The sequence below is a fragment of the Phyllosticta citribraziliensis genome, assembly GCF_038025025.1.
Source record: "Phyllosticta citribraziliensis strain CPC 17464 chromosome Unknown J3D65scaffold_1, whole genome shotgun sequence".
In the NCBI taxonomy this organism is placed as follows: Eukaryota; Fungi; Ascomycota; class Dothideomycetes; order Botryosphaeriales; family Phyllostictaceae; genus Phyllosticta; species Phyllosticta citribraziliensis.
This window is the reverse complement of record NW_027117338.1, coordinates 3,142,646-3,163,991: the sequence shown is the minus strand read 5'-3', so window position 1 is coordinate 3,163,991 and position 21,346 is coordinate 3,142,646. Positions and strand designations below refer to the sequence as shown.

Genomic DNA, 21,346 nt, shown 5'->3' with positions numbered 1-21,346 from the left:
GCATTAAGTGGGAGCCACGCATGCATCATGCATTATGGAGCGCCGCGGGACGGGCCGCACCGCAACGCAGCGTCTCAGAAACACGCATCCCTCTTCCTGCCCTTGTCCACGGGCCGTACGGTCGGTCAGGGGTGCAGGGCATGTGGGACAAGGGGCGGTGGAAGGCAGGGTGGGATGGATGGATGGACGGGTCGAAGGATTAGATCACAGGGCTCATTTCTCTTTCATTAAGTACGTTGGAGGTATACCAGGCAAGGTCGGGGATAGCAGTCTGCGGTCTGGGTAGTTTTTGGCACCAGGCTTCGAACGTTGAGTATGTGTTGGGCGAGAAGGTATGCGTAGACAAGGGATCAGGAGAAGCAGAGGGCCGTGATATCTTTCTGACACCGACGATCGATCTGTTGACGTCCAGGTGCCACTCACGATCTCCACTCCATCCGCCTTCTCGTCTTTGGCCATGGCTCCCAAAAGTTCGCGTCGGCGCGTCCCTCCGCTCTACCCCAGACTGCCAGTCTGCCTCGGCTCCACGGCCCTCATCGTCGTCGTCTTCGCGGGGGACCTTCAGCGCCTCAGCGGTCGTTGCATCCTAAGAAAACGGCCTTCTGAGCAGGGCAATGGAAGCAACGTCACTTGCCGCAATTTCTCCGTCCGTCATGCCAGCTGCCCAGCCCGGCGCTCTTTTGCGCTGGGTGCGCGCTCCTGCGCCTGCTAGACCTTCTCCGATCGCCACGTACGTGCTCTCGTGCAGCGTCGGACTCTCGGCATTCCGTTTCTTGCGTAGCACAATCGTTGGGTTTGGTCAACAGCAGGTAGGTACGGGTTGGCGGCGTGGTAGTCGCCCAGTCGTGGCTCGAGCAGAAGCGCGGTGGCGAGGTGGATGGATGGAGAGGGAGTGGTTTTGATGGAGGACTGGGAGATTGAGATTGAGATGGGGAGTGAGGGTGTGGGCTGATGTGGTGTTGGAGGTGAAGCGGGCTGGCGAGCTGCGAATAGCCATCGCTGCTAGGAAATTTGAAAGGCTGCGTGGTTTTATTTTTTCACTGTTACCTCTTCAAACGACAGCAGTCAATACAGATGAAGAGAGAGAGATGATGCGTACTGCGCGCAAGGTAAGGTACACCTAGAGAGACACAACCGCGTCACAATTAGAAGAGATGAAAGTCGTGAGCTGCACAGCTCGATTTACATGTTCATCCCAAACGTTTTGGTAATCGCCAGAAGTCGCGCCAACGCTACTTTTACTCTGTTATCTGAGCAGCTTGCCAGTGTTCATGGTCAGTTCAGGTTGGTGCCTCGTCTCTAGATGACAGGACGAAGCTGGTTGCTGGTGAATTGTCGCCGGGCGAGTGTCAAGGGATGAGCTGCATTTATGGGGCTCTGTCATGTCATTGAAGCTGGTGCGGTGCAACCTATCGGTCGGTACAAGAAGGCTGCTTTCTTCTGCTACGATGGATGGATATTCCTGCTTTCGGATGATCCGAGGCGACTGCCGGCAGCAGCTACGTCTACGTCTACGCTACGTGGGTGAGGCTGTGCCTGGAGACTGCGCCTCACCAGCCCTCTCCACTGGGGCAGAAGCCCTGGATGGCAACTTGGGGGCGGGCGAACCCGGCAACTCATGCCGAAAGCTGGACCCCTGAGCAACTCACGACGAGGGGCCAGGACGCAGTGACTTCATTCGCTGCTTGGCGCCACCTGGACCATCGCGTCGTGACAGCAATCGTCGGAGACCCCGACATCAACTGTGGATACGGGGTGTCGATACTCGTCGATGGCCGTCTCCGGTCAGTCGCGAACACTTCTCATGAGACGACACTCTCCACTTCTCCGCTCCGCCACACTCCACACTTTGGGGCGTCGAGGCGTCCATGAGTTCGTCATGAGACTCACGACAGTTCCACGGCGCCCGCCGGGACGCCTCTCACGCTGCGCAAGCGCCGGGCGAAGAATTGCATGATGGGCAGCATCTCGTCACGGTTCCTGGGCATGCCTTCGCCGCCAGGGCGGTTCCACTCGCGCACCTCGACAGGGTCAAAGGCGTCGCGGACGCGCTGCAGCTGGGCTGGGGAGACGGCCGAGTTGCGCGTGGCCTTGCAAACGAGCACGGGGGTGCGGGCCTTTGCGTCGACGGGGAGGAGCGGAGAGCACGAGGGCATGCCGCCGCCGACGGCCACGACGCCGCCGAGTTCCGCGTCGGCACTGCTGCTCGACGACGAACAGCTGTTGGCGAACTCGACGGCGACGTGCAACGCGGTCATGGCGCCCTGGGCGTAGCCAAACAGCATGACGCTCCGGGGACGGTAGCCGCACTTTTCCGGGGCCAGCAGCACGCCGCGCAGCACGTCGTTGAGCACGAGGCGGAGCGCGGCACTGAAGGCTGGGGCGTCCGGATCGAGGGCGCCCGTGCTCGAGTCGACGGTGATGTCGTCGCCCCAGTGGAAGCCCGATAGGTCGAATGGAAGCGGTTTGGGGCCGCGGATGGCGATGCAGGCGGTTTCCGGGAGGTTCAGCTGGCGGGCAAAGTTGGCAAAGGGACGGTCAGAGTCGCCCAGGCCGTGGAGGAGCAGCAGCACATTGGTAGCGGGTTGGTTGGCGGGAGCTGTGTGGCGGATGAGCAAAGGTCCAGTCAGCATGGTGGGACTAGGGCCGAAATGGGTGGCTGTTGACAGCGAGGGGGCGGTGGTGGCGGTGTGCCTTGAGGGACGAGCTTTGGGAGCTGGTGGGGCACGTACGAGGCACGATTTCGAGGCAACTGGCGACGGCGGCCGGGAAGTCGTCAGCGGTGGGCAGGCGAGGAGCCATTGGAGAATGGAGGGGAGTCGAGGACCCCAGGCTGGTTGGTGGTGCTGCGTGTCGAGCCAGGCGTGACGAAGGGCGGCAGTGCGTAAGCTGCGGTGGGTGACGAGGGAGCACAGGTGAGCGAGGTGAAGCAGCAGCAGTTTCAGCGATTGGCAAGCGAAGGAACGGCTGTCGTTGTTCTCTGCAGAAACCAAGCAATTTTGCCAAGCGCCGAGGGCGATCTGGCGTCCGAGCCGAAAGCTTGCTTGGAGCTCGGTGCAACCCCCCAGTCGTCACCTCAGCCACACCCAACCGTCGACTCCAATCACTTCGACTTGTCCTGCAGCTTGCGCTCAATGACGTGCTCTGACAGCAGCACGTCGCGTCGCCCATGTTTCATCTCCCAACGCCACGCAGCTGCAGCATTATTGTGGCATTCAGCGAATTCGACGCCTCGCTGTGGCCGGAAGCCTTCGGAGCTCCACATCAGCACCAGTGGGCCGCGCCATAGACAGGGACGAGCTCCTGATTCAGGACCCTGACGCCCATTTCCTCCAATGCCACACGTCAATGTGGCCCGTATTGCTGTCGTGGCCACGATAAGGCCCTCGATCCAGGCACAAGTTCTCTAACTTGCTCGTGGAGCTTCGGTGGACCCTTGCCCAGCTGGACGGCCGGGTGAAGTCGACGGCTGAGCTAGCACGTAGGCAGTGAGGCCAGCCCGTCCCAAGGAGTTGCCTTCGAGGTCTGGTCGACCCACTCAGGCTCGAGGGACCGCGCCCGCCCGGCGCTAAGCAGAGGCTGTCGACGTAGCCCAGACGAACGCTTCCAGATGACGGAATACGTCGGCATGGCCTGCCACATGCCCCAGGAGTCGAGGTATTTATACCCCCTCATCTGTCCGTCGTTATTGCCATCATCAGCAATCCAACAATCTCACCAACCTCCTTCAACCTCAATTCCAACACCAATCCACCTCTTTCAATACCCTCTACAAATCAGTCAACATGCCTTTCGGTTGGGGTAAGTTTCGCCCCTGAGAGCTACCCCGCTCAGTGCCCCTCTTTGCACTGCGAGACCGTTGCTGACTGACGAACCACAGGTGAATCTCACGACGCCTATAAGCAGGTCAACGAGCAGGAGCACAACGAGTCCAGCTTGAGCCACGAGGTGCTCGCTGGCGGTGCCGCTTTCGCCGGCTTCAAGGCCTTTGAGGACCACCAGCGCAAGCAGGGTAAGCTTCCTCATGTCCCCCTTGCACAGAAAACAACACTGACGCCGACTAGGGAAGCCCGTCCAGCACGCTTTCGCCAAGGAGCTCCTCGCCGGTTTCGCTGCCGCCGAGGTCGACAAGCTCGCCGAATCCAAGGGTGCCGACTGGGTTGACCGCGAGAAGGCCAAGCACCAGGCCAAGAAGAACGCCGAGAACATGTACGACGAGCACTACGGTGGCCGGGACGAGTACCACCCCGACCACGGCCCCAACGAGAGGCTCGAGCGCGAGTTTGGCGGCTTCTAGATATACGATTTGAAGATATCCGAAAGAGGACCAAAGCAGTCCTCAACATGAATGAATGAAATTCAAACTCAAGCAAGGAAAGATTTTGTGCTGTGACTTGTGCATGAACATGTGTGGGTTTGTCGCCATGGTTAGCCGGTGTATAGTTGAGTGGCCTACAAAGAGTTAGTACTGTTGACAGCCCACTCGAAGCTTGAGACCCAGCAACACTTGACCCGGCAGCGTGATGACGACAAGCGACAAGCCCCTCGCCCAAGGCCTGGAATCCTGCGCTGTCGAGCAAAAGCGGGGGTTGAGCGGTCAGGAGCTCGAAAAGGCAAGGTCTAGACGCCATCGACGCCCACACTAAATATAGCCGCCTGCCGGAGATCCAGATGGCTCATGAAGACTTCGAGCGTCATCGGCGAGGAAATTTGGTGTTTGTTGCGTTGTTCTCATTTCTGAGCCCTGCGCAAGCTTTTACGTCCAGAAACCACTGCCATCGTCTGGAGCTGTGGCAAGTCGGGCAGCAGTCATGCCGGGCATTGTCCCACGGAATGCCACCTCGATAGGCATGGATTTCTTGTGGTGTCGGCGAGTCCCAGTGACGTACATGGTTGCAACCTCGCCAGCTTGCCCTGGAGAAGCCGGGTTGACGGTCACGAAGCCGATTCGACAGACACAGCCCGGACGGGCCGACTGCCTTTCCAGGACGCGAGCCTTTCAAGTTTGGAGACGGTGAGGTGGTGTCGAGTGGTGCCCAGAGTCGACAAGAAGGTTGGCGACCTTGATGGGCGCGTCGGTGAAGCGTTTTTGTTTTCTTTGGGTCGCCAAGGGCAGCGATCGGACGGGATCTGCCACAGCCAGAAGGGTGGGGCGCGCGCGGCGCGGGGAGCCCCGGACGGGAAGAAGCGTGGTGTGCCAAGGCCGCAACAACGACCGACGGCCAAAACCGTCCGAATGTCTTTTTTTTTCTGCACACTCCACTCATCTTCTCCTTCCTGTCGTTTGCCCTGTTTGTCGGCTGGCGAGACTCTGCAGCTCTAAACTTCGATCGACTGCCTTGACCGCGGATGAAGTTCGCAAAGTACGCGCCCCTCGTTACTCTACCTCCTCACCGCTACCACGCTAACCATTGATTAGGGAGTTGGAGCGAGAGTTGGTCCCGGAGTGGCGAGCCAAATACTTGAACTACAAGGTGCCGGAGCGCGGCTTCATTTGCGCGAAGCGTATCGCTGACTTTGCGTCGACAGCTCGGAAAGAAGAAGCTCAAGGCCATTTCACGGGCTTTGCGAAATGCTACACAGCAGACTCCCAGGGACCCGCCCAAGCGACTGGCTCACTCTGCCCCTGTGACCTCTGCGCACGCCCTACATCGAGCCGATATCAAGGACACAGAAAACTCCGACGATACAAACGAAGATGCGGGTGCAGCAAGACCGCGCGACATACCAGGTATTGGCGGACCACGGGAGGCCCTCATCAAGAGGTCAGAGGGCAATGACGAGGCACCTGTCCCTCTGACACGATATGGGAGCATTCTAGGTTCACCTCCGCTGAGGTCCCGAGGGGGGAATCTATCCACTCTGGCGTTGCCGGACCCCGCGATCGACCCTGACCACCCTGACCCGCCGCCAAACAAACGCAGGGGAAGTTCAGTGTCGCCTCCCACCACACCCAAGAGGCACGTACCTCCGCGACAACACAGCAGCCCAGCCATACCTCCGCCAAGATCGAACTCGCAGGGAAATTTTAAGGGAATATTCCAGGCGAAAAGGACATACATTTCTCCCGTCACCGAGGGATCTCGAGTTCAGTTGAAAAAGGTCTTGTCGCTCGGAACCACGGCCATCGTACAGGATGCAGATGTGCCACTCGAGGCTTATAAGGATATCGACACGCGCCAGCAAGAATTCTTTCAATTTCTGGACCAAGAGCTGGAAAAGATTGAGACTTTTTACAAAGAAAAAGAAGATGAAGCGACAAAGCGGCTTGTGATTCTTCGAGAGCAGCTGCATAGCATGCGCGATCGCCGTTTGGAGGAGATTACCACTTCTCGGTCGCACAAGGTACCGGTCGATCTGCGTCAGCAGGCTGCCGCTGATGCGTTGGTGGGTCCGCATCTGGAAAACGGCGAATCGGAATCCAAGATCTGGTCAAATCCTCTGGACGCGGTAGTCCAAGCTGCCAAAAAGCTCCCCGACAAGATCGCGCACTCTAGAACGCCCAGCAAAGCCTCCAACTCGATTGCAGACCTGGGAACGCCTCGCCAATTCCATGACCGACGCGATTACACCCGTCGGCAAGAGCCGACCACTGTCCCATACCGGACCGCAAAGCGCAAGCTCAAGGTCGCATTGCAAGAATACTACCGGGGCTTGGAGCTTCTCAAGTCTTATGCTCTCCTCAACCGCACCGCATTCCGCAAAATCAACAAAAAGTACGACAAGACCGTCAACGCCAGACCGGCGATGCGATACATGAATGAGAAGGTGAACAAGGCCTGGTTCGTTAAGAGCGACGTGATCGAAAACTACATTCACGCAACCGAGGACTTGTACGCCAGGTACTTTTACAGCGGCAACCACAAGGTGGCGATTGGCAAGCTGAGGGTCAAGTCCGCGCGAGCGGGTGACTACACCGACTCCACGTTCCGCAACGGCATCTTCTTGGCGACGGGGGCTGTGTTTGGTATCCAAGGGCTTGTCCAAGCTTCTTCGCTCGCGAGAAGTTCCGACGCTATGCTCGAAGTGCACACTAGCTTCTTGCTCCAGCTATACGCCGGGTACTTCCTGATGCTGCTCCTCTTCCTCCTGTTCTGTGTGGACTGTCGGTTGTGGTCGACGCAAAAAATCAATTATGGCTTCGTGTTTGAGTTCGATTCGCGGACACAGCTCGATTGGCGGCAATTGTGCGAGGTAAGCATCGTTGTTGAGGGAAGCCGATTGAGACTTGCTGACATGCGTAGATACCAAGCTTCTTCTTCTTCCTCGAGGGCCTATTCATGTGGGTCAACTTTAATCGCTATGGCGGGGACAGTCTCTACATTTACTACCCCGTCATACTCTTCTTCGTCACGCTCGTTGTGATGTTCTTCCCTGCACGGGTGCTCTACCACCATAGCCGCAAGTGGTTTGCGTACACTTTGGTAAGACCAAATTTGCTGTCACTTGGATGTCTGTTAACAGTTTCCAGTGGCGCCTGGTCTTAGCAGGAATCTACCCAGTCGAGTTCCGTGATTTCTTCGTCGGCGACATGTTTTGTTCCCTGACATACGCCATGGGGGTAAGCTTTTGGCTCCACTCTAACTAGTCATGGCTGACCCGTCTTCAGAACATTGAGCTTTTCTTTTGTCTATACGCGCAGGGGTGGACCGCCCCTGCTCAGTGCAATTCTTCGCACTCACGACTTCTTGGTTTCTTCACGACTCTGCCCAGCATATGGCGTGCTTTCCAATGCATCCGACGTTACCATGACACACGCAATGTTTTTCCACATCTGGTCAACTGCGGCAAATACACTGCTTCGATTCTCTTTTACGTGACGTTGAGTATGTATCGCATCGAAAAGACGCTGTCGATGAAAAGTTTATTCATCGCGTTTGCCACAATCAACGGCTTATACACCAGCGTCTGGGACCTCCTCATGGATTTCAGTAAGTCAAAGCCATGTTTCCGAGTAGGTCGTGACTAACTTGATCAGGCTTGTTGGATCCACAGGCCAAAAGGCCGTTTCTTCGAAACTATCTTGGCTACAAACATGTCTGGATGTACTACGTCGCCATTTTCCTGGATCCGATTCTGCGCTTCAACTGGATCTTTTATGCCATCTACGGTAATGACCTGCAGCACTCGGCCATTCTTTCCTTCATCATCGGTCTGTCGGAAGTCTTCCGCCGAGGCATGTGGACCATCTTCCGCGTTGAAAACGAACACTGCACCAATGTTGGTCGATTCCGTGCCTCGCGCGACATACCGCTACCGTACAGCATTCCAGCGACGTCGGAAGAAAGCTTTCCTCAGTCGCCGTCGGCACATGAAAATGGCGAGACGCGCCGTCGCCCCCCTTCGGCGCGTAGCGCCCAAACAGGAACCGGTGCTTCGACTGATCAGGATGGCGCGCATCTCGAAGCGCAGCGCTCGCACACGCGCAGCATCGGCGACCATGGTACTCCGCTGCAGCGAAACATTTCGCGGACAACCACGTTTCTCCACGCGGCTCATGCGCAAGATTTTGAACGCAAGCGCATGCCCGAGTTGGGCGAGAGAAACGTCCCCGACGCCGACGATGATGAGGATGATGATGACGACGAGGATGAATTTGAGGATACGAGCAGCGATGGTCTCGGCAGACAGAGTGCAGATGAGCGGCCGAGCAACGGCAAGGCTAGGACGAGGAGCTCGCTGGATCGCGCCATGAATTTGGAGAGGGACCGCGAAAGGCGAAGCTGAGGGGTTGAGGGTTGAATAAACGCGCCAAGGGCTGGCGCTAACAAAGTTTTCTGTTCTGGAGATACCCGTTTCTTTCTGCTTTCGGTGGCTTGAAGGTGTATTAAGAGTTTCCAGTCTGGTACCGGGAGCGCTGCGTAGAAAGTTCTATGAAGAAGGCGTAGGACTGAGCGATAGCATCAGTATGCTAGAACACAAAAGATTTCGAGCAAGACAAAGGGAGGAACTGGATTGTGCAGCATTGAAAGTGACTTTCGAAGTGAGAGATACTGAAGTCAAGGGCGGGTTAGCGGTGCTGGAGTGAGGCGCGTGCTCAGGGAACCATGCCCTGAACCACAAAGGCATGGTGTTAGGGCTGAGATGGCTGCCCCAAGCAGCAAAGATCGGCGTAGTTTCTACCGGCGCGTTCGCTCATCCGCGTTCCCAGCGCCGTTCTCTCTCGCAGCTCAAGCTCCCCACACCACGTCCCGCCAGCGCAGCCCTCTCCTCGCGCTCGAATTAGCCCCTCCACGCCGTTACAAAGTCGCCGCACTTCGCAAAGCTGCCTCCGACCGTCACCTTCTTTCTCCCTCGCCAAACAAGACCTATCCACACCTGCTGAACGGCGAACCGCATAGCCTGCAACACTGCTACTGGCCTCTCACCACATACCAACCTCAATGCGCCGCCACGACTGAAGGCTTTACGGCACAAGGCTAAGCTGTCGACGGCCTCAAAAGGCGACAACACACACAAGGCCAACTGCTTGCGAGCGACGCTGCTCCGCGGCTGACAAGCCGTCGACTCCGTCACCATGGCCGACAGAAACTTCGACGTCTTCCTCAACAAGCTGGTAGATCCAGCTTCGGGTACGGCAATGCCCCCTTCCGCAAGCGTCACCGGTAATGTTCAGGGCAGTCGTGGGCTGACTGGAACTTCATACAGACCTCAAAGTCAAGACGGGCGCGGCGACTGAAATCCGCGACACCATCGAGCAGTTGTGCTCCGGCTCGACTTACAATGTCTTTCTGGAGAAATTTATACCCGTGTTCCTCAAGCTGCTTGAGGGACAACCCGTCTTCATAAGCACTTCACCGGAGCAGGTATGTCGCGGGCGCGCCCAGATCACTTTTGAGACCAGAGTAATGACTCCGTTTCCAGAGGCTGCGCAACTGCATATTAGAGATCCTCCATCGGTTACCAATGTCGCCCCCCGAAGTACTCGAGCCGTATGCCCCGCAGATTGTCGACCGACTGATGGCGCTGGTGAGGACTGAGAATGAGGACAATGCCGTGCTGTGCATGAAGACCATCATGGACTTTGAGCGCTATCAGACCAAGACTTTGGCAGATAGGGTCCAGCCGTTCCTCGACCTCATTGCCGAGATGTTTGAGAACATGGACGCCACCGTCAAAGACACGTTTGACAATCCTACCGGCTCCGCCTCGCAGGCTGTTCCCTCGACACCGAGCAACACACAATACTCGCAATCGCCACGACCCGGCTCGCCAGGTGCATCGGCGTCGTCTTCAGTTGCGGGCGATATAGGAGGCGAGGCGCAACAGACACGACATCTGCTCAAGGGCATGCAATCGTTCAAGGTCCTGGCAGAGTGTCCAATCATTGTCGTCTCAATCTTCCAGGCATATCGGCAATGCACTCAACGAAACGTGAAGCGCTTTGTCCCGCTCATTAAGAATATCTTGATGCTGCAGGCAGCGCCGCAAGAAAAGGCACATGCTGAAGCGAAGGCGCGAGGCGACATCTTCGCTGGCGTGAGCAAGGACATCAAGAATCGGGCTGCATTTGGAGAATTCATCCTCGCCCAAGTCAAGACCATGAGCTTTCTGGCCTACCTGCTCCGCTCATATGCTCAGCATATCCAAGACTTTCTCCATGTCCTACCGGAAATTGTTGTACGGCTGCTGCAAGACTGTCCGCGGGAGAAGTCTGGTGGGCGCAAGGAGCTGCTCGTCGCCATCCGGCACATTATCAATTTCAACTTTCGAAAAATCTTCCTCGACAAGATTGATGAGCTTCTGGACGAGCGGACACTAATTGGAGACGGACTCACCGTGTATGAGACTATGCGTCCGCTTGCGTATAGTATGCTGGCCGATCTCATCCACCACTTGAGGGAGAGCCTGTCTCGCGAGCAGATACGGAGGACGATCGAAGTCTACACCAAGAACTTGCACGACAATTTCCCGGGCGCAAGCTTTCAGACCATGAGTGCGAAGTTGCTTCTGAACATGGCCGAGTGCATAGCCAGGCTTGAGCCCAAGGAAGAAGCCCGCTACTACCTCATCATGATCCTCAACGCCATAGGCGACAAGTTTGCTGCCATGAATCGACAGTACGACAATGCCGTCAAACTTTCGAAAACGTCTTCCCCTCCCACGATCGAAGCATCACCAGAAAACTTTCTCGCGGAAAAAGAAAGTCCCCCGGATTGGGACGAGATTGACATTTTTGCTGCACCGCCAATCAAGCCGACAAACCCTCGCGAGCGGGCCTCTGATCCCGTTGGCGACAACAAGTTCCTCTTCAAGAATCTCCTGCACGGCCTCAAAAACTTGTTCTACCAGCTCCGGGCATGCAATCCTCCAAAGATCAAGGAAGAAATTGATCCGAGCGTTGCGACGCCGGCCAATTGGCATGAGGTCTCGTATGGGTACAATGCCGAGGAGGTCGAGGTTCTCATTAAGCTGTTCCGCGAGGGTGCCCAAGTATTCCGCTACTACGGCGTCGACAAGCAGCCGAACGAGCAACAAAACATGTCTCCGAGCGAGCTGATGGGCTCGCAGCAAATATCAACCAGCAGCAAGGAGGAGAAGGAGCTGTTGGAGACGTTTGCCACCGTCTTCCACCACATCGATCCCGCCACCTTTCACGAAGTCTTTGAATCCGAGATACCCCACCTTTACGACATGATGTTCGATCAATACTCGCTCCTCCACGTCCCACAATTCCTTCTCGCCAGCGAAGCAACCTCCCCAAGCTTCGCCGGCATGCTGCTTCAATTCCTCATGGGCAAAATTGACCAGGTCGGCACGTCTGACGTTAGGAGATCCGTCATTTTGCTCCGGCTGTTCAAGCTTTCTTTCATGGCCGTCACGCTCTTCTCGCAGCAGAATGAGCAGGTGCTCTTGCCACACGTCACCAAAATTGTGACCAAGTCGATTGAGCTCTCGACGACAGCAGAAGAGCCAATGAATTACTTTTTGCTGCTGCGGTCGCTGTTCAGGAGCATTGGCGGTGGTCGCTTTGAGCTCCTGTACAAGGAGATTCTGCCCTTGCTTGAGATGCTCCTGGAGGTGTTGAATAACCTGCTCATGGCCGCACGAAAGCCTGCAGACCGCGATTTGTTCGTGGAGCTGTCCCTAACCGTTCCGGCGCGATTGAGCAATTTATTGCCGCATCTGAGCTACCTCATGCGGCCACTGGTCGTGGCTCTACGAGCAGGTTCTGATCTTGTTGGCCAAGGGTTGCGCACCCTCGAGCTCTGCGTTGATAATCTCACCGCTGACTACCTCGACCCAATCATGGCGCCCGTCATTGACGAGCTCATGCAGGGACTTTGGGAGCACCTGAAGCCTGCGCCCTACAGCCACTTTCACGCACACACAACCATGCGCATCCTCGGCAAACTGGGAGGCCGCAACCGCAAGTTTTTGCATGCGCCGCCGGAGCTCGACTTCAAAGCATACGCAGACGACGAGGCCAGCTACGACATTCGATTAATTGGCTCGGCCAAGGATCGTGCTTTTCCAACGTCCATTGGCATTGAGAACGCCATGGCCAAGCTCAGCGAGTCTCCCAAGACACCCGCCGCGAAGAAGTCGGACATCTTCCACAAGCAGCAGGCATTCAAGTTCATCATCGCGCAAATCAAGCTCATCCTCGGGTCGGATCACTTGCCTGATGACATGGCACAACTAGTCCGTCTACAAGCCGAGGACTTTGTGTCGGGCAAGCATGACGTCGGCGCCGATACCCTCGATGCATCGGAGAGGGAGCGGTCGATTGTCAAGATGAATGACGAGCACGAGACGCTGAGAAGACTGCTCAAAGCCAACATGACAGCCGCATCAATCCCCGAGCTCAAGGACGACGCTTACGCCTTCATTCACAGCATCTCTCGACACTTTGCCCTTTTGGAGCTCGGACACGCTTTGGCATTCGTTAAGCACAAGAAGAAACCGTTCGATGTCAACTCTGGGGAGGGCCCGATCGTCATCGAGAGCAGGGTACTTCATGAAGCCATTGGAGAGTCTTTGGCCTCTGATAACGCCCTGGTCGTCGATGCTGCTGAAGAGGCGCTCAAGACCCTGTACAACTCTATCGTCACATTATGCGGCTCGTCCGAGAAGGCTGAGAAGCTTCCCCTGTTCAAGAACTTGGCCGACCTCTTCTGCCACAATTGCCATCAGGAAGAGTGGTTCATCAAGCACGGCGGCGTGCTCGGTATCGAGATTCTGACAACAAAACTCGGCGTCACCGACGCTTGGGTCACGGAGGGCCAGCGTCTCAACCAGTTTGCACGAGCGCTGATCTACGTCATGCAAGACATGCCTCTCGACCTGACCAGTTCAACACGCGTCAACGCGCAGCGGACGCTCGAGAAGCTGCTGCGGAGGTGCGGTGGCCTTTGGTCCAAGGAGGATCTGTCCAAGCCTCCGGATCAACACAACAAGCTTCTCAGTCTGTGCGGGTTCCTCGTAACCATGCTTTCGCACTTGAACAAGTACGTCCGCAAGGCGGCGCAGGAAAACCTCAAGGTCATTGCGGAATTGTCTGGCGCGGAGATGCACGAGTTGGTCCTGCCTGTCAGCAAGAGGCTGCTGGACCCCATTTTCAACAAACCCCTCCGGGCCCTTCCTTTCTCGACCCAAATCGGCTACATCGACGCAGTGACTTTCTGTCTTAAGCTCGGACACGGAGTTCTCAAGTTTGACGAGTTGTTGACCCGTCTTCTCACCGAGGCACTGGCTCTTGCTGACGCCGAGGACGAAGGCCTTACTGCTAAACCCCACGAGCAGCGCAACGCCGAGGCCATTGTCAACCTCCGTGTGGCTTGCATCAAGCTCCTCTCAACCGCCCAGACTTTCCCTGAATTCACTTCGACCTCAGCGAATCAGACTTTTCTCCGTGTCATTGCCGTCTTCTTCAAGGCACTTTACTCCAAATCGCCGCAAGTGGTCGAGGCTGCCAATGCTGGATTGCAGGGCGTGCTGCACACTACCAACAAGCTGCCCAAGGATGTGCTGCAAAGTGGACTTCGTCCCATCCTGGTCAATCTTCAGGACCCCAAGAAGCTGACGGTCGAGGGCTTGGATGGGTTGGCGCGGTTGCTGAAGCTCCTGACCAACTACTTCAAGGTGGAAATCGGCGCGCGCTTGCTCGACCACATGAAGATCATTGCCGACCAACGCGTGTTGCAGTCCGTCTCGTTTACTCTGATTGAGCAGAACCGCCCAATGAAGACGGTCACGGCCATCCTCAACATTTTCCACCTCTTGCCCAGCGCGGCAGTCAACTTCTTGGGTGCTTTGGTCCAAAGAGTCATGGAGCTGGAAGCGTCGTTGCGGAGGACGCATTACAGCCCGTTCAGGAAGCCGTTGATCAAGTACCTCAACCACTATCCAAAGGAGGCGTGGAACGAGTTCGCACCGATGGTTAGGGATCATCCGAATGGCCGCTTCTTTGCCCAGCTGGTTGCCGATCCCGCGAGTGGTCCTCTCAGGGCAGCTGTCGTCGAAGACACGCAGGGTTTCATCAACTCGTTCATGATCGACGATGACCAGAAGCGGTGTCCGGCCGCCATCAATGCAATCCATGTGGTCCACTCAGTGTGCAAGCATCCTGAGACTAGCACTTGGCTCGTCAAAAACCCCGACCTGCGCAAGGCCTTGCTCGAGTCAGGCAAGTTATTGGAGACGCGACATCGGAAGAATGAAATCGAGGCGAACCTGCGGCTCGCTGTCGAGCAGGCAGGCGAGGATATCATGTCCGTCTTTACCAACTACCTAACGCACGAGCCCGACAATCTGGACTTTTTCGTCGAGGTTGTGGAAGCCGTGACGGCCGAGGAGCTCAAGGCCTGCCCGTCGCTCTTCCACTTCATTTACAAGCAAATGATTTCCAGCGATAGCCCCGACTACTGGCGGACGTTGGTGACGCGCTGTATTGATCTCTTCACGGGGCGCAACACGATGCAAAAGACCAAGACGTTTGTCATCCACTACATCGTCAACCCCATCATCGCAATGGACGTCATGCGCAACTGGGACAGCCTCTTCGGCGCAGCCAAGGGCACCACAAAGGGCACCAAGTTCATGGATAGGGCCATGGCCGAGACCATCAACAACCGCCTGTGGCGCGTCTATGCTGCCGACCAGGTTGAAGAGCCGGGCCAGCCGGGCGTCGATCACTCGCGAATGGAGCTGCTGCAGATGACGGCGCTGATTGTCAAATATCACCACACGGTCATCCACGAATCGCGAAAGGACATTATCAAGTTTGGATGGAATTACCTTCGCTCGGAAGACATTATCAACAAGCACGCCGCCTACGTGCTCATTACGTTCTTCATCGCGCATTACGACACGCCACCGAAGATTGCCATGCAGATCTACTCGCAGCTTCTCAAAGCGCATCAGAACGAGGGTCGCCCGCTGATGATGCAGGCCCTCGAGGTGCTTGCCCCCGTCCTCAAGAAGTGCACTGGCAGCGTCGACAACAAGTCGCCGCCCATGTGGGCTAGAATCCCTAAGAGAATCCTGGCCGAGGAGAGCTCGAACCTACAGCAGCTCATTTCCATCTTCAACTTCCTCGTGCGGCACCCGGACCTGTTTTACGAGGCCAGAGAGCCTCTTTCGCAAACCATCATCCATTCGCTGTCCAAGATTGCCCAGCCGCCTAACCTCAGTGGCGATCATAAGAGAATCATCCTCAATCTGATTAACCTGATCCGCCGATGGGAAGAACGGTCAGCCCAGGAGTCGGGTTTGACACTTGAGCAGCTTCGTCTTTCTCCTGTGCCTAGATCTCCCAAACGTAGGCATGATGGCACGATGGTCGCGCCTGACCTGCCGCAGAGGTCGTTTGTCGCGCCCACTCCGCTGCGCTTGACGTTGATCAAGTATCTTGTGCACTTCATCATGAACATGCATGAGCGGTACCCTGTGCCGTCGGCCAAGCTGAAAGACTCGATGAGCCCCCCTCCTGCCCTTCCTCCAGCTTCGACCGAGGCTTGTCAGATGGGACTATGGCTTCTTCACGAAATGCTCTCGCCCTTTTACTGGGGTGACTTGGAGATTGATGGTATTCTGTCTCGCGCGGAGAATTTCTGCCTGTCGGAGCCAAAGACTGGCGAGAATGAGAAGCCCGAGCTGCACACGACGCGGCTCATCAACGTCCTCCAAATCCTCGGCGTGCTCGTTAATGTCAAGTCGGCCGACTGGATCATCGCACACCTCCCGCAGCTGCAGAAGATGCTCGAGAAGCTGATTCGCAGCGACAATGCCGAGATTCAAGACTGTTTGCACACGCCGCCGGACGAGGACAGCAAGCTCAAACTCCAGCCGCTCCTGAAGCGTGTCCTCGAGGTCTTGCCCGAGCCGAAAACTGACGAAGAGGGGACCGTGGAGGAGACGCCTGCCACCGAGTTTGTCGCCTTTTGCAACCAAGTGGCTACGGAAACGCTGTCCAACAACAACAACCTCGCGGCCATCAACTTGCTGTGGACCATGTGCCAACGGCGGCCGGACGACATTGCTGCCGAGCACATTGCGTCCATGTGCAAAGTGCTGAACATTCTGAGCAGGGAGCATCTCACCGCACCGACCCAGGCTCAGGGGCAGGCGGGCACGGCGCCGCGGCCGGATCAGGCCAACGGCCCTGCTGTTGGGTCCTTTGAGCACGAGGTCCAGGTCAGCCTGATCCTCAAGGCCATTGATTTCCTGGCTTCGCGCATGCCGCATCTGGGTGACCAGCGAAGGCCGTTCTTGACCGTGTTGGCCTCCCTGGTGGAGCGCTCGCCTAGCAATGCCATTTGCCAAAAGATTGTCGACCTGACCGAGGAGTGGATCTTTGATAGCAGCGAGCCGGTCCCGACTCTTAAGGAGAAGACGGCTGTCCTGTCCAAAATGCAGGCGTTTGAGCAGCGCGCCGACAAGACACTTCTCACCAAGTTCCTCAACCTCGTCATTCGGATATACGAGGACCCCAAGATCACGCGGTCGGAACTCACGGTCCGCATGGAGCATGCTTTCCTCATCGGCACGAGGGCAGAGGACGTCGACATGCGCAATCGCTTCATGACCATCTTCGACAAGAGCCTGAGCCGGACGGCCAGCGCTCGCCTCAACTACGTCATTGCGTGTCAAAACTGGGATATCTTGGGTCGGTCTTTCTGGCTCAATCAGGTCATTCACCTCATGTTTGGCTCGATCGAGAGGAGTGCTGCAGCGAAACGGCACCACGAGGACTTTTATGTCACCCAGCTCTCGACGTTCTACAACACGTACAAGGGAGACTCGCGCGTGGGCGACGTCATGGTTGACGACTCGCTCGAGTCGCTCATTGCACAGCATCGCCAGTTCGTCCAGTCGCTCGGCGAAGTCAAGGTGCGAGATTTGCTGGAGCCGCTCGTGCATCTCCAGCATGTCGACTCAAATCTCGCGAGCGATATTTGGGTCCACCTCTTTCCGCTCTGCTGGTCAGCTCTGTCTAGAGATGATCAGGCCGATCTGGAGAAGGGCCTCGTGGCGCTGCTGACCAAGGACTTCCACATCCAATCCATCGATGAGCGGCCCAACTGTGTTCAGACGATGCTCAAGGCCATTGTCAAGGCAAGGCCTAGGGTTAAGTTCCCTCCTCACATCATGAAGTTTCTGGCGCAGACGTACAACGCTTGGTACACGGCGCTGTGCTACATGGAGAGCTACGCCATCGATCCCATCATTGACACGCCGGCTATTAGAGATAGCAACCTCGATTCGCTTTTACAGGCGTACTGTCAGCTTGAGGAGCAAGACTTGTTCTATGGCACGTGGAGGAGGCGCTGTCAATTCGTCGAGACCAACGCTGCCCTCTCCTACGAGCAAAATGGCATGTGGGACAATGCGCAGAAGCTGTATGAATCAGCCCAGCTCAAGGCCCGCACCAATGCCCTGCCTTTCTCGCAGCAAGAGTACATGCTTTGGGAGGACCACTGGGTTCTTTGCGCTCAAAAGCTTCAGCAGTGGGAGATTCTGAGCGACTTTGCCAAGCACGAGAACTTTAGCGATCTCTACCTGGAGGCAATGTGGCGACAGTTTGATGCCTGGACCAACAACGAGACGCGCGAGCAGCTCGAATCGAGTATCAAGGCCGTATCAGACGCGCCGACCCCTAGGAGGATCTTCTTCCAGGCCTTCTTGTCGCTGCTCAAGCTCCACCAGCAGCAAGAGTCGCCGCAGGATTTCAACAGAATCTGCGACGATGCCATCCAGCTGTCGATCAGGAAGTGGCACCAGCTGCCCAAACGCATCACCAACGCGCATATCCCTCTGCTTCAAAACTTCCAGCAGCTGGTCGAGCTGCACGATGCCAGCGTCATCTGCAACAGCTTGGCCAACACGAACCAGCAGAACCTCGATCACAAGTCTCAGGAGCTTAAGCTTCTCCTGAGTACTTGGAGGGACAGACTGCCCAATTTCTGGGACGACATTAATGCCTGGCAGGACCTGGTTACTTGGCGTCAGCACATTTTCCACCTCATCAATGGCAAGTACTTGCAGCTGCTTCCGAACCCCCAGGGCAATGCCAGTGGCAATTCGTTTGCCTATCGCGGATACCACGAGACGGCATGGATCATCAACCGCTTCGCCCATGTGGCGCGCAAGCACAGCCTGCCGGAAGTCTGTATCAATCAGCTCAGCCGCATCTACACACTCCCTAACATTGAGATACAAGAAGCTTTCCTCAAGCTGAGAGAGCAGGCCAAGTGCCACTACCAGAACAAGGCGGAGCTCAACAGCGGCTTGGACGTCATTAACAATACCAACCTCAACTACTTTGGTGCGCAGCAAAAGGCCGAGTTCTACACGCTCAAGGGCATGTTCTTGGCCAAGTTGGGCCAGAAGAATGACGCCAATGACGCCTACGGTAGCGCGCTGTACTTTGACATCAAGCTTCCCAAGGCCTGGAAGGAGTGGGGCCGCTACAACGACAACCTGTTCAAGGAGAACCCGCAGGACCTTAGCAAGGCCGAGAATGCCATCAGCTGCTACCTCGAGGCGGCGGGCTCGTACAAGAACCACAAGTCGCGCGAGCTGCTGGGCCGCGTGCTGTGGCTGCTCAGCCTGGACAACTCTGAGCGGCAGCTGGCCAAGGCGTTTGAGAACTTCAAGGGAGACACTCCGTCTTGGTACTGGATCACGTACATTCCACAGCTCTTTGGCGGCCTGGCGAGGCCCGAGGCCCCCATCTGCCGCCAGATTCTGGGCAAGCTGGCCAAGACGTATCCGCAGGCCCTCTTCTTCCAGCTCCGCACCAGCCGCGAGGACTACCACCAGATTCGCAAGCAGCAGGAGGCCAAGGAGGCGAGGGAGAAGATGCTCAAGCAAAAGGCGCAGCAGTCGGCGCAGCATGCGCAAGGAGGCGGCCAGTCTCAGCAGAATGGCGAGGGGTCGACGGCCAATGGTGGCCAAGGTCAAAACGGCCAGGCAAATGGTGCAAAGCCCGAAGGCTCAGGCACGCCGGGTGGCGAGCAGTCTTCAGTCCCCAAGAAGCCGTGGGACTATGTCGAAGAGGTCATGGCCGCGCTCAAGACGGCATTCCCTCTGCTGGCGCTGTCTATGGAGACCATGAGCGATGGCATCGCCAAGCACTTCAAGTGTCCGCCCGACGAGGACGCCTACCGGCTCATTGTCGCGCTGCTCAACGACGGTCTGAGCTACGTTGGTCGTCAGCCGGCTCTGTACGCGCAAGACGTCAAGTTGCCCAGCTCGACCGAAGCCAACATCACTCGGTTCGCCGAGTCGGTCCTGCCACCGCACATTCGCCGCTCGTTCGAAGCCGACTTTGTCAACAAGAAGCCGACGATGCACGAGTACATCCAGAAGCTGCGCAAGTGGCGCAACCGCTTTGAGGAGAAGCTGGATCGCCGGCGTCTGACGCACAACCTCGAGGCCTACACGACGCACCTCAGCGACTTCAAGTACCAAAAGTTCGACGAGATTGAGGTGCCCGGGCAGTATCTGCTGCATCGCGACAAGAACCAGGACTTTATGCGCATCGAGCGATTCTTGCCAGACATTGACTTGGTCAGGACGGTGGGCTTCTGCCACAGGAGGTTGAAAATCCGCGGCCACGATGGCAGCATTCACCCTTTTGCAATACAGCACCCTGCGGCTAGGAGCTGCAGGCGGGAGGAGCGCATCTTGCAGCTCTTCCGCATCTTCAACACCATTCTGGCCAAGCGCAAGGAGAGCAGGCGCCGCAACTTGCAGTTCACGCTGCCCCTCATGGTGCCTCTGTCGCCCGGTGTCCGCATGGTCCAAGAAGACTCGTCGTACATTAGCTTGCAGGGCATCTATGAGGACCACTGCCGACGCAATGGCGTGAACAAGGACGAGCCGATTCTGTTTGCTATCGAAAAGCTACGCAGCATTGGACCGCAACTCATGACAGCGCAGCCAGCGTCGGGCCATCCCAACGCCGACGTGATCCGCCAGCGCAACATGGAGCACAGCGCGTCGATCCGGCTCGAAATCTTCGCCGCGGTGCAAGAAAAGTACGTCCCACCGACAGCCGTCCTCGAATACTTCAACGCCACGTACCCCGAGTTTGCGGACCTATGGCTCTTCCGGCGGCAATTCTCCAACCAGCTGGCAGCCGTCACCTTCATCACGTACATCATGCACATGAACACGCGATACCCGCACAAGATGAACATATCGCGGCGCACGGGCAACATCTGGGGCTCGGAGCTCGTCCCTAGCATGGCGGGCGGCAAGCCGCTCTTCCACAACCCGGAGCCGGTCCCCTTCCGGCTGACGCCCAACCTGCAGACGCTCATGGGCCCGCTGGCCACGGAGGGCATCTTCGCGCCGGCGCTCATGGCCATCGCGCGCTGCCTGGTCGAGCCCGAGGGCGAGCTCGAGATGCAGCTGTCGGTCTTCGTGCGCGACGAGATGCTGCACTGGCACACGCAGCAGCACCGGCAGCCGCCGTCGTCGCTGTCGTCGTCGGCGTCGGGCGCCACCGAGAACCAGCTGCGCGACTCGGTCGAGCACAACTCGGCCCAGATTGTCAAGCGCGCTAAGGGCCTCGCCGAGTGCCCCACGAGCAATAATTTGCCGGCGAATCAGACCGTCATTGATCTTGTGGCTATGGCGGTTAATCCGGCGAAGCTGTGCATGACGGATCCGCTTTGGATGCCGTATTTGTAGGTGGTGGGGAGTGGGTATGCGGTGGTGGTGGTGGTGGTGTGGAGTGGTGGTGTGGACAGGAAGGAACACAGTGCGGTCTCATGGGGTTGGGAAAGGTCGAGCGTAGACGGGCCTTTTTGCTTCAGCGAGCGTGGATGGTAGGCAGGCTGGCAGGCATGGGTATGGCGGGATTTCATGATCCCCTTCTTTTGATTACGGGTTT

General features: G+C 57.1%; 5 protein-coding genes across 5 annotated transcripts; 4 read left to right on the top strand and 1 right to left on the bottom strand.

The window, feature by feature from the left end:
* Positions 1 to 1,695: 1,695 nt before the first annotated feature.
* J3D65DRAFT_611728 (Alpha/Beta hydrolase protein) lies at positions 1,696 to 2,995 on the bottom strand. Its single transcript, XM_066798942.1, has one exon. It carries the CDS (start codon positions 2,631 to 2,633, stop codon positions 1,887 to 1,889), a length of 747 nt encoding a protein of 248 aa, XP_066660318.1. The 5' UTR covers positions 2,634 to 2,995; the 3' UTR covers positions 1,696 to 1,886.
* Positions 2,996 to 3,785: 790 nt separating this feature from the next.
* J3D65DRAFT_611724 (uncharacterized protein) lies at positions 3,786 to 4,322 on the top strand (the record flags this gene model as incomplete). Its single annotated transcript, XM_066798941.1, has 3 exons — positions 3,786 to 3,801; positions 3,881 to 4,012; positions 4,065 to 4,322. 3 exons carry the CDS (start codon positions 3,786 to 3,788, stop codon positions 4,295 to 4,297), a joined length of 381 nt encoding a protein of 126 aa, XP_066660317.1. The 3' UTR covers positions 4,298 to 4,322.
* An 862-nt stretch (positions 4,323 to 5,184) lies between these two features.
* Positions 5,185 to 7,789, top strand: J3D65DRAFT_48927 (SPX domain-containing protein). The gene is made up of 5 exons (XM_066796610.1): positions 5,185 to 5,363; positions 5,420 to 5,474; positions 5,530 to 7,194; positions 7,245 to 7,561; positions 7,610 to 7,789. Exons 1-4 carry the CDS (start codon positions 5,350 to 5,352, stop codon positions 7,485 to 7,487), a joined length of 1,977 nt encoding a protein of 658 aa, XP_066660316.1. The 5' UTR covers positions 5,185 to 5,349; the 3' UTR covers positions 7,488 to 7,561; positions 7,610 to 7,789.
* A 200-nt stretch (positions 7,790 to 7,989) lies between these two features.
* Positions 7,990 to 8,982, top strand: J3D65DRAFT_611717 (EXS family-domain-containing protein). Its single transcript, XM_066798940.1, has one exon. It carries the CDS (start codon positions 8,044 to 8,046, stop codon positions 8,725 to 8,727), a length of 684 nt encoding a protein of 227 aa, XP_066660315.1. The 5' UTR covers positions 7,990 to 8,043; the 3' UTR covers positions 8,728 to 8,982.
* A 447-nt stretch (positions 8,983 to 9,429) lies between these two features.
* Positions 9,430 to 21,272, top strand: J3D65DRAFT_48173 (uncharacterized protein). Its single transcript, XM_066796592.1, has 3 exons — positions 9,430 to 9,572; positions 9,649 to 9,806; positions 9,865 to 21,272. Exons 1-3 carry the CDS (start codon positions 9,518 to 9,520, stop codon positions 21,142 to 21,144), a joined length of 11,493 nt encoding a protein of 3,830 aa, XP_066660314.1. The 5' UTR covers positions 9,430 to 9,517; the 3' UTR covers positions 21,145 to 21,272.
* Positions 21,273 to 21,346: the final 74 nt, after the last annotated feature.

Bases quoted from the DNA above. Each gene is read 5' to 3' on its own strand.
- J3D65DRAFT_48173 (XM_066796592.1), top strand. From the start codon at position 9,518: ATGGCCGACAGAAACTTCGACGTCTTCCTCAACAAGCTGGTAGATCCA. The intron at 9,573-9,648 runs GTACGGCAATGC...AACTTCATACAG, and splicing joins GCTGGTAGATCCAGCTTCGG to ACCTCAAAGTCAAGACGGGC. The intron at 9,807-9,864 runs GTATGTCGCGGG...CTCCGTTTCCAG, and splicing joins TAAGCACTTCACCGGAGCAG to AGGCTGCGCAACTGCATATT.
- J3D65DRAFT_48927 (XM_066796610.1), top strand. The intron at 5,475-5,529 runs GTGCCGGAGCGC...TTGCGTCGACAG, and splicing joins CCAAATACTTGAACTACAAG to CTCGGAAAGAAGAAGCTCAA. The intron at 7,195-7,244 runs GTAAGCATCGTT...TGACATGCGTAG, and splicing joins ATTGGCGGCAATTGTGCGAG to ATACCAAGCTTCTTCTTCTT.
- J3D65DRAFT_611728 (XM_066798942.1), bottom strand. From the start codon at position 2,633: ATGCTGACTGGACCTTTGCTCATCCGCCACACAGCTCCCGCCAACCAA.
- J3D65DRAFT_611717 (XM_066798940.1), top strand. From the start codon at position 8,044: ATGTACTACGTCGCCATTTTCCTGGATCCGATTCTGCGCTTCAACTGG.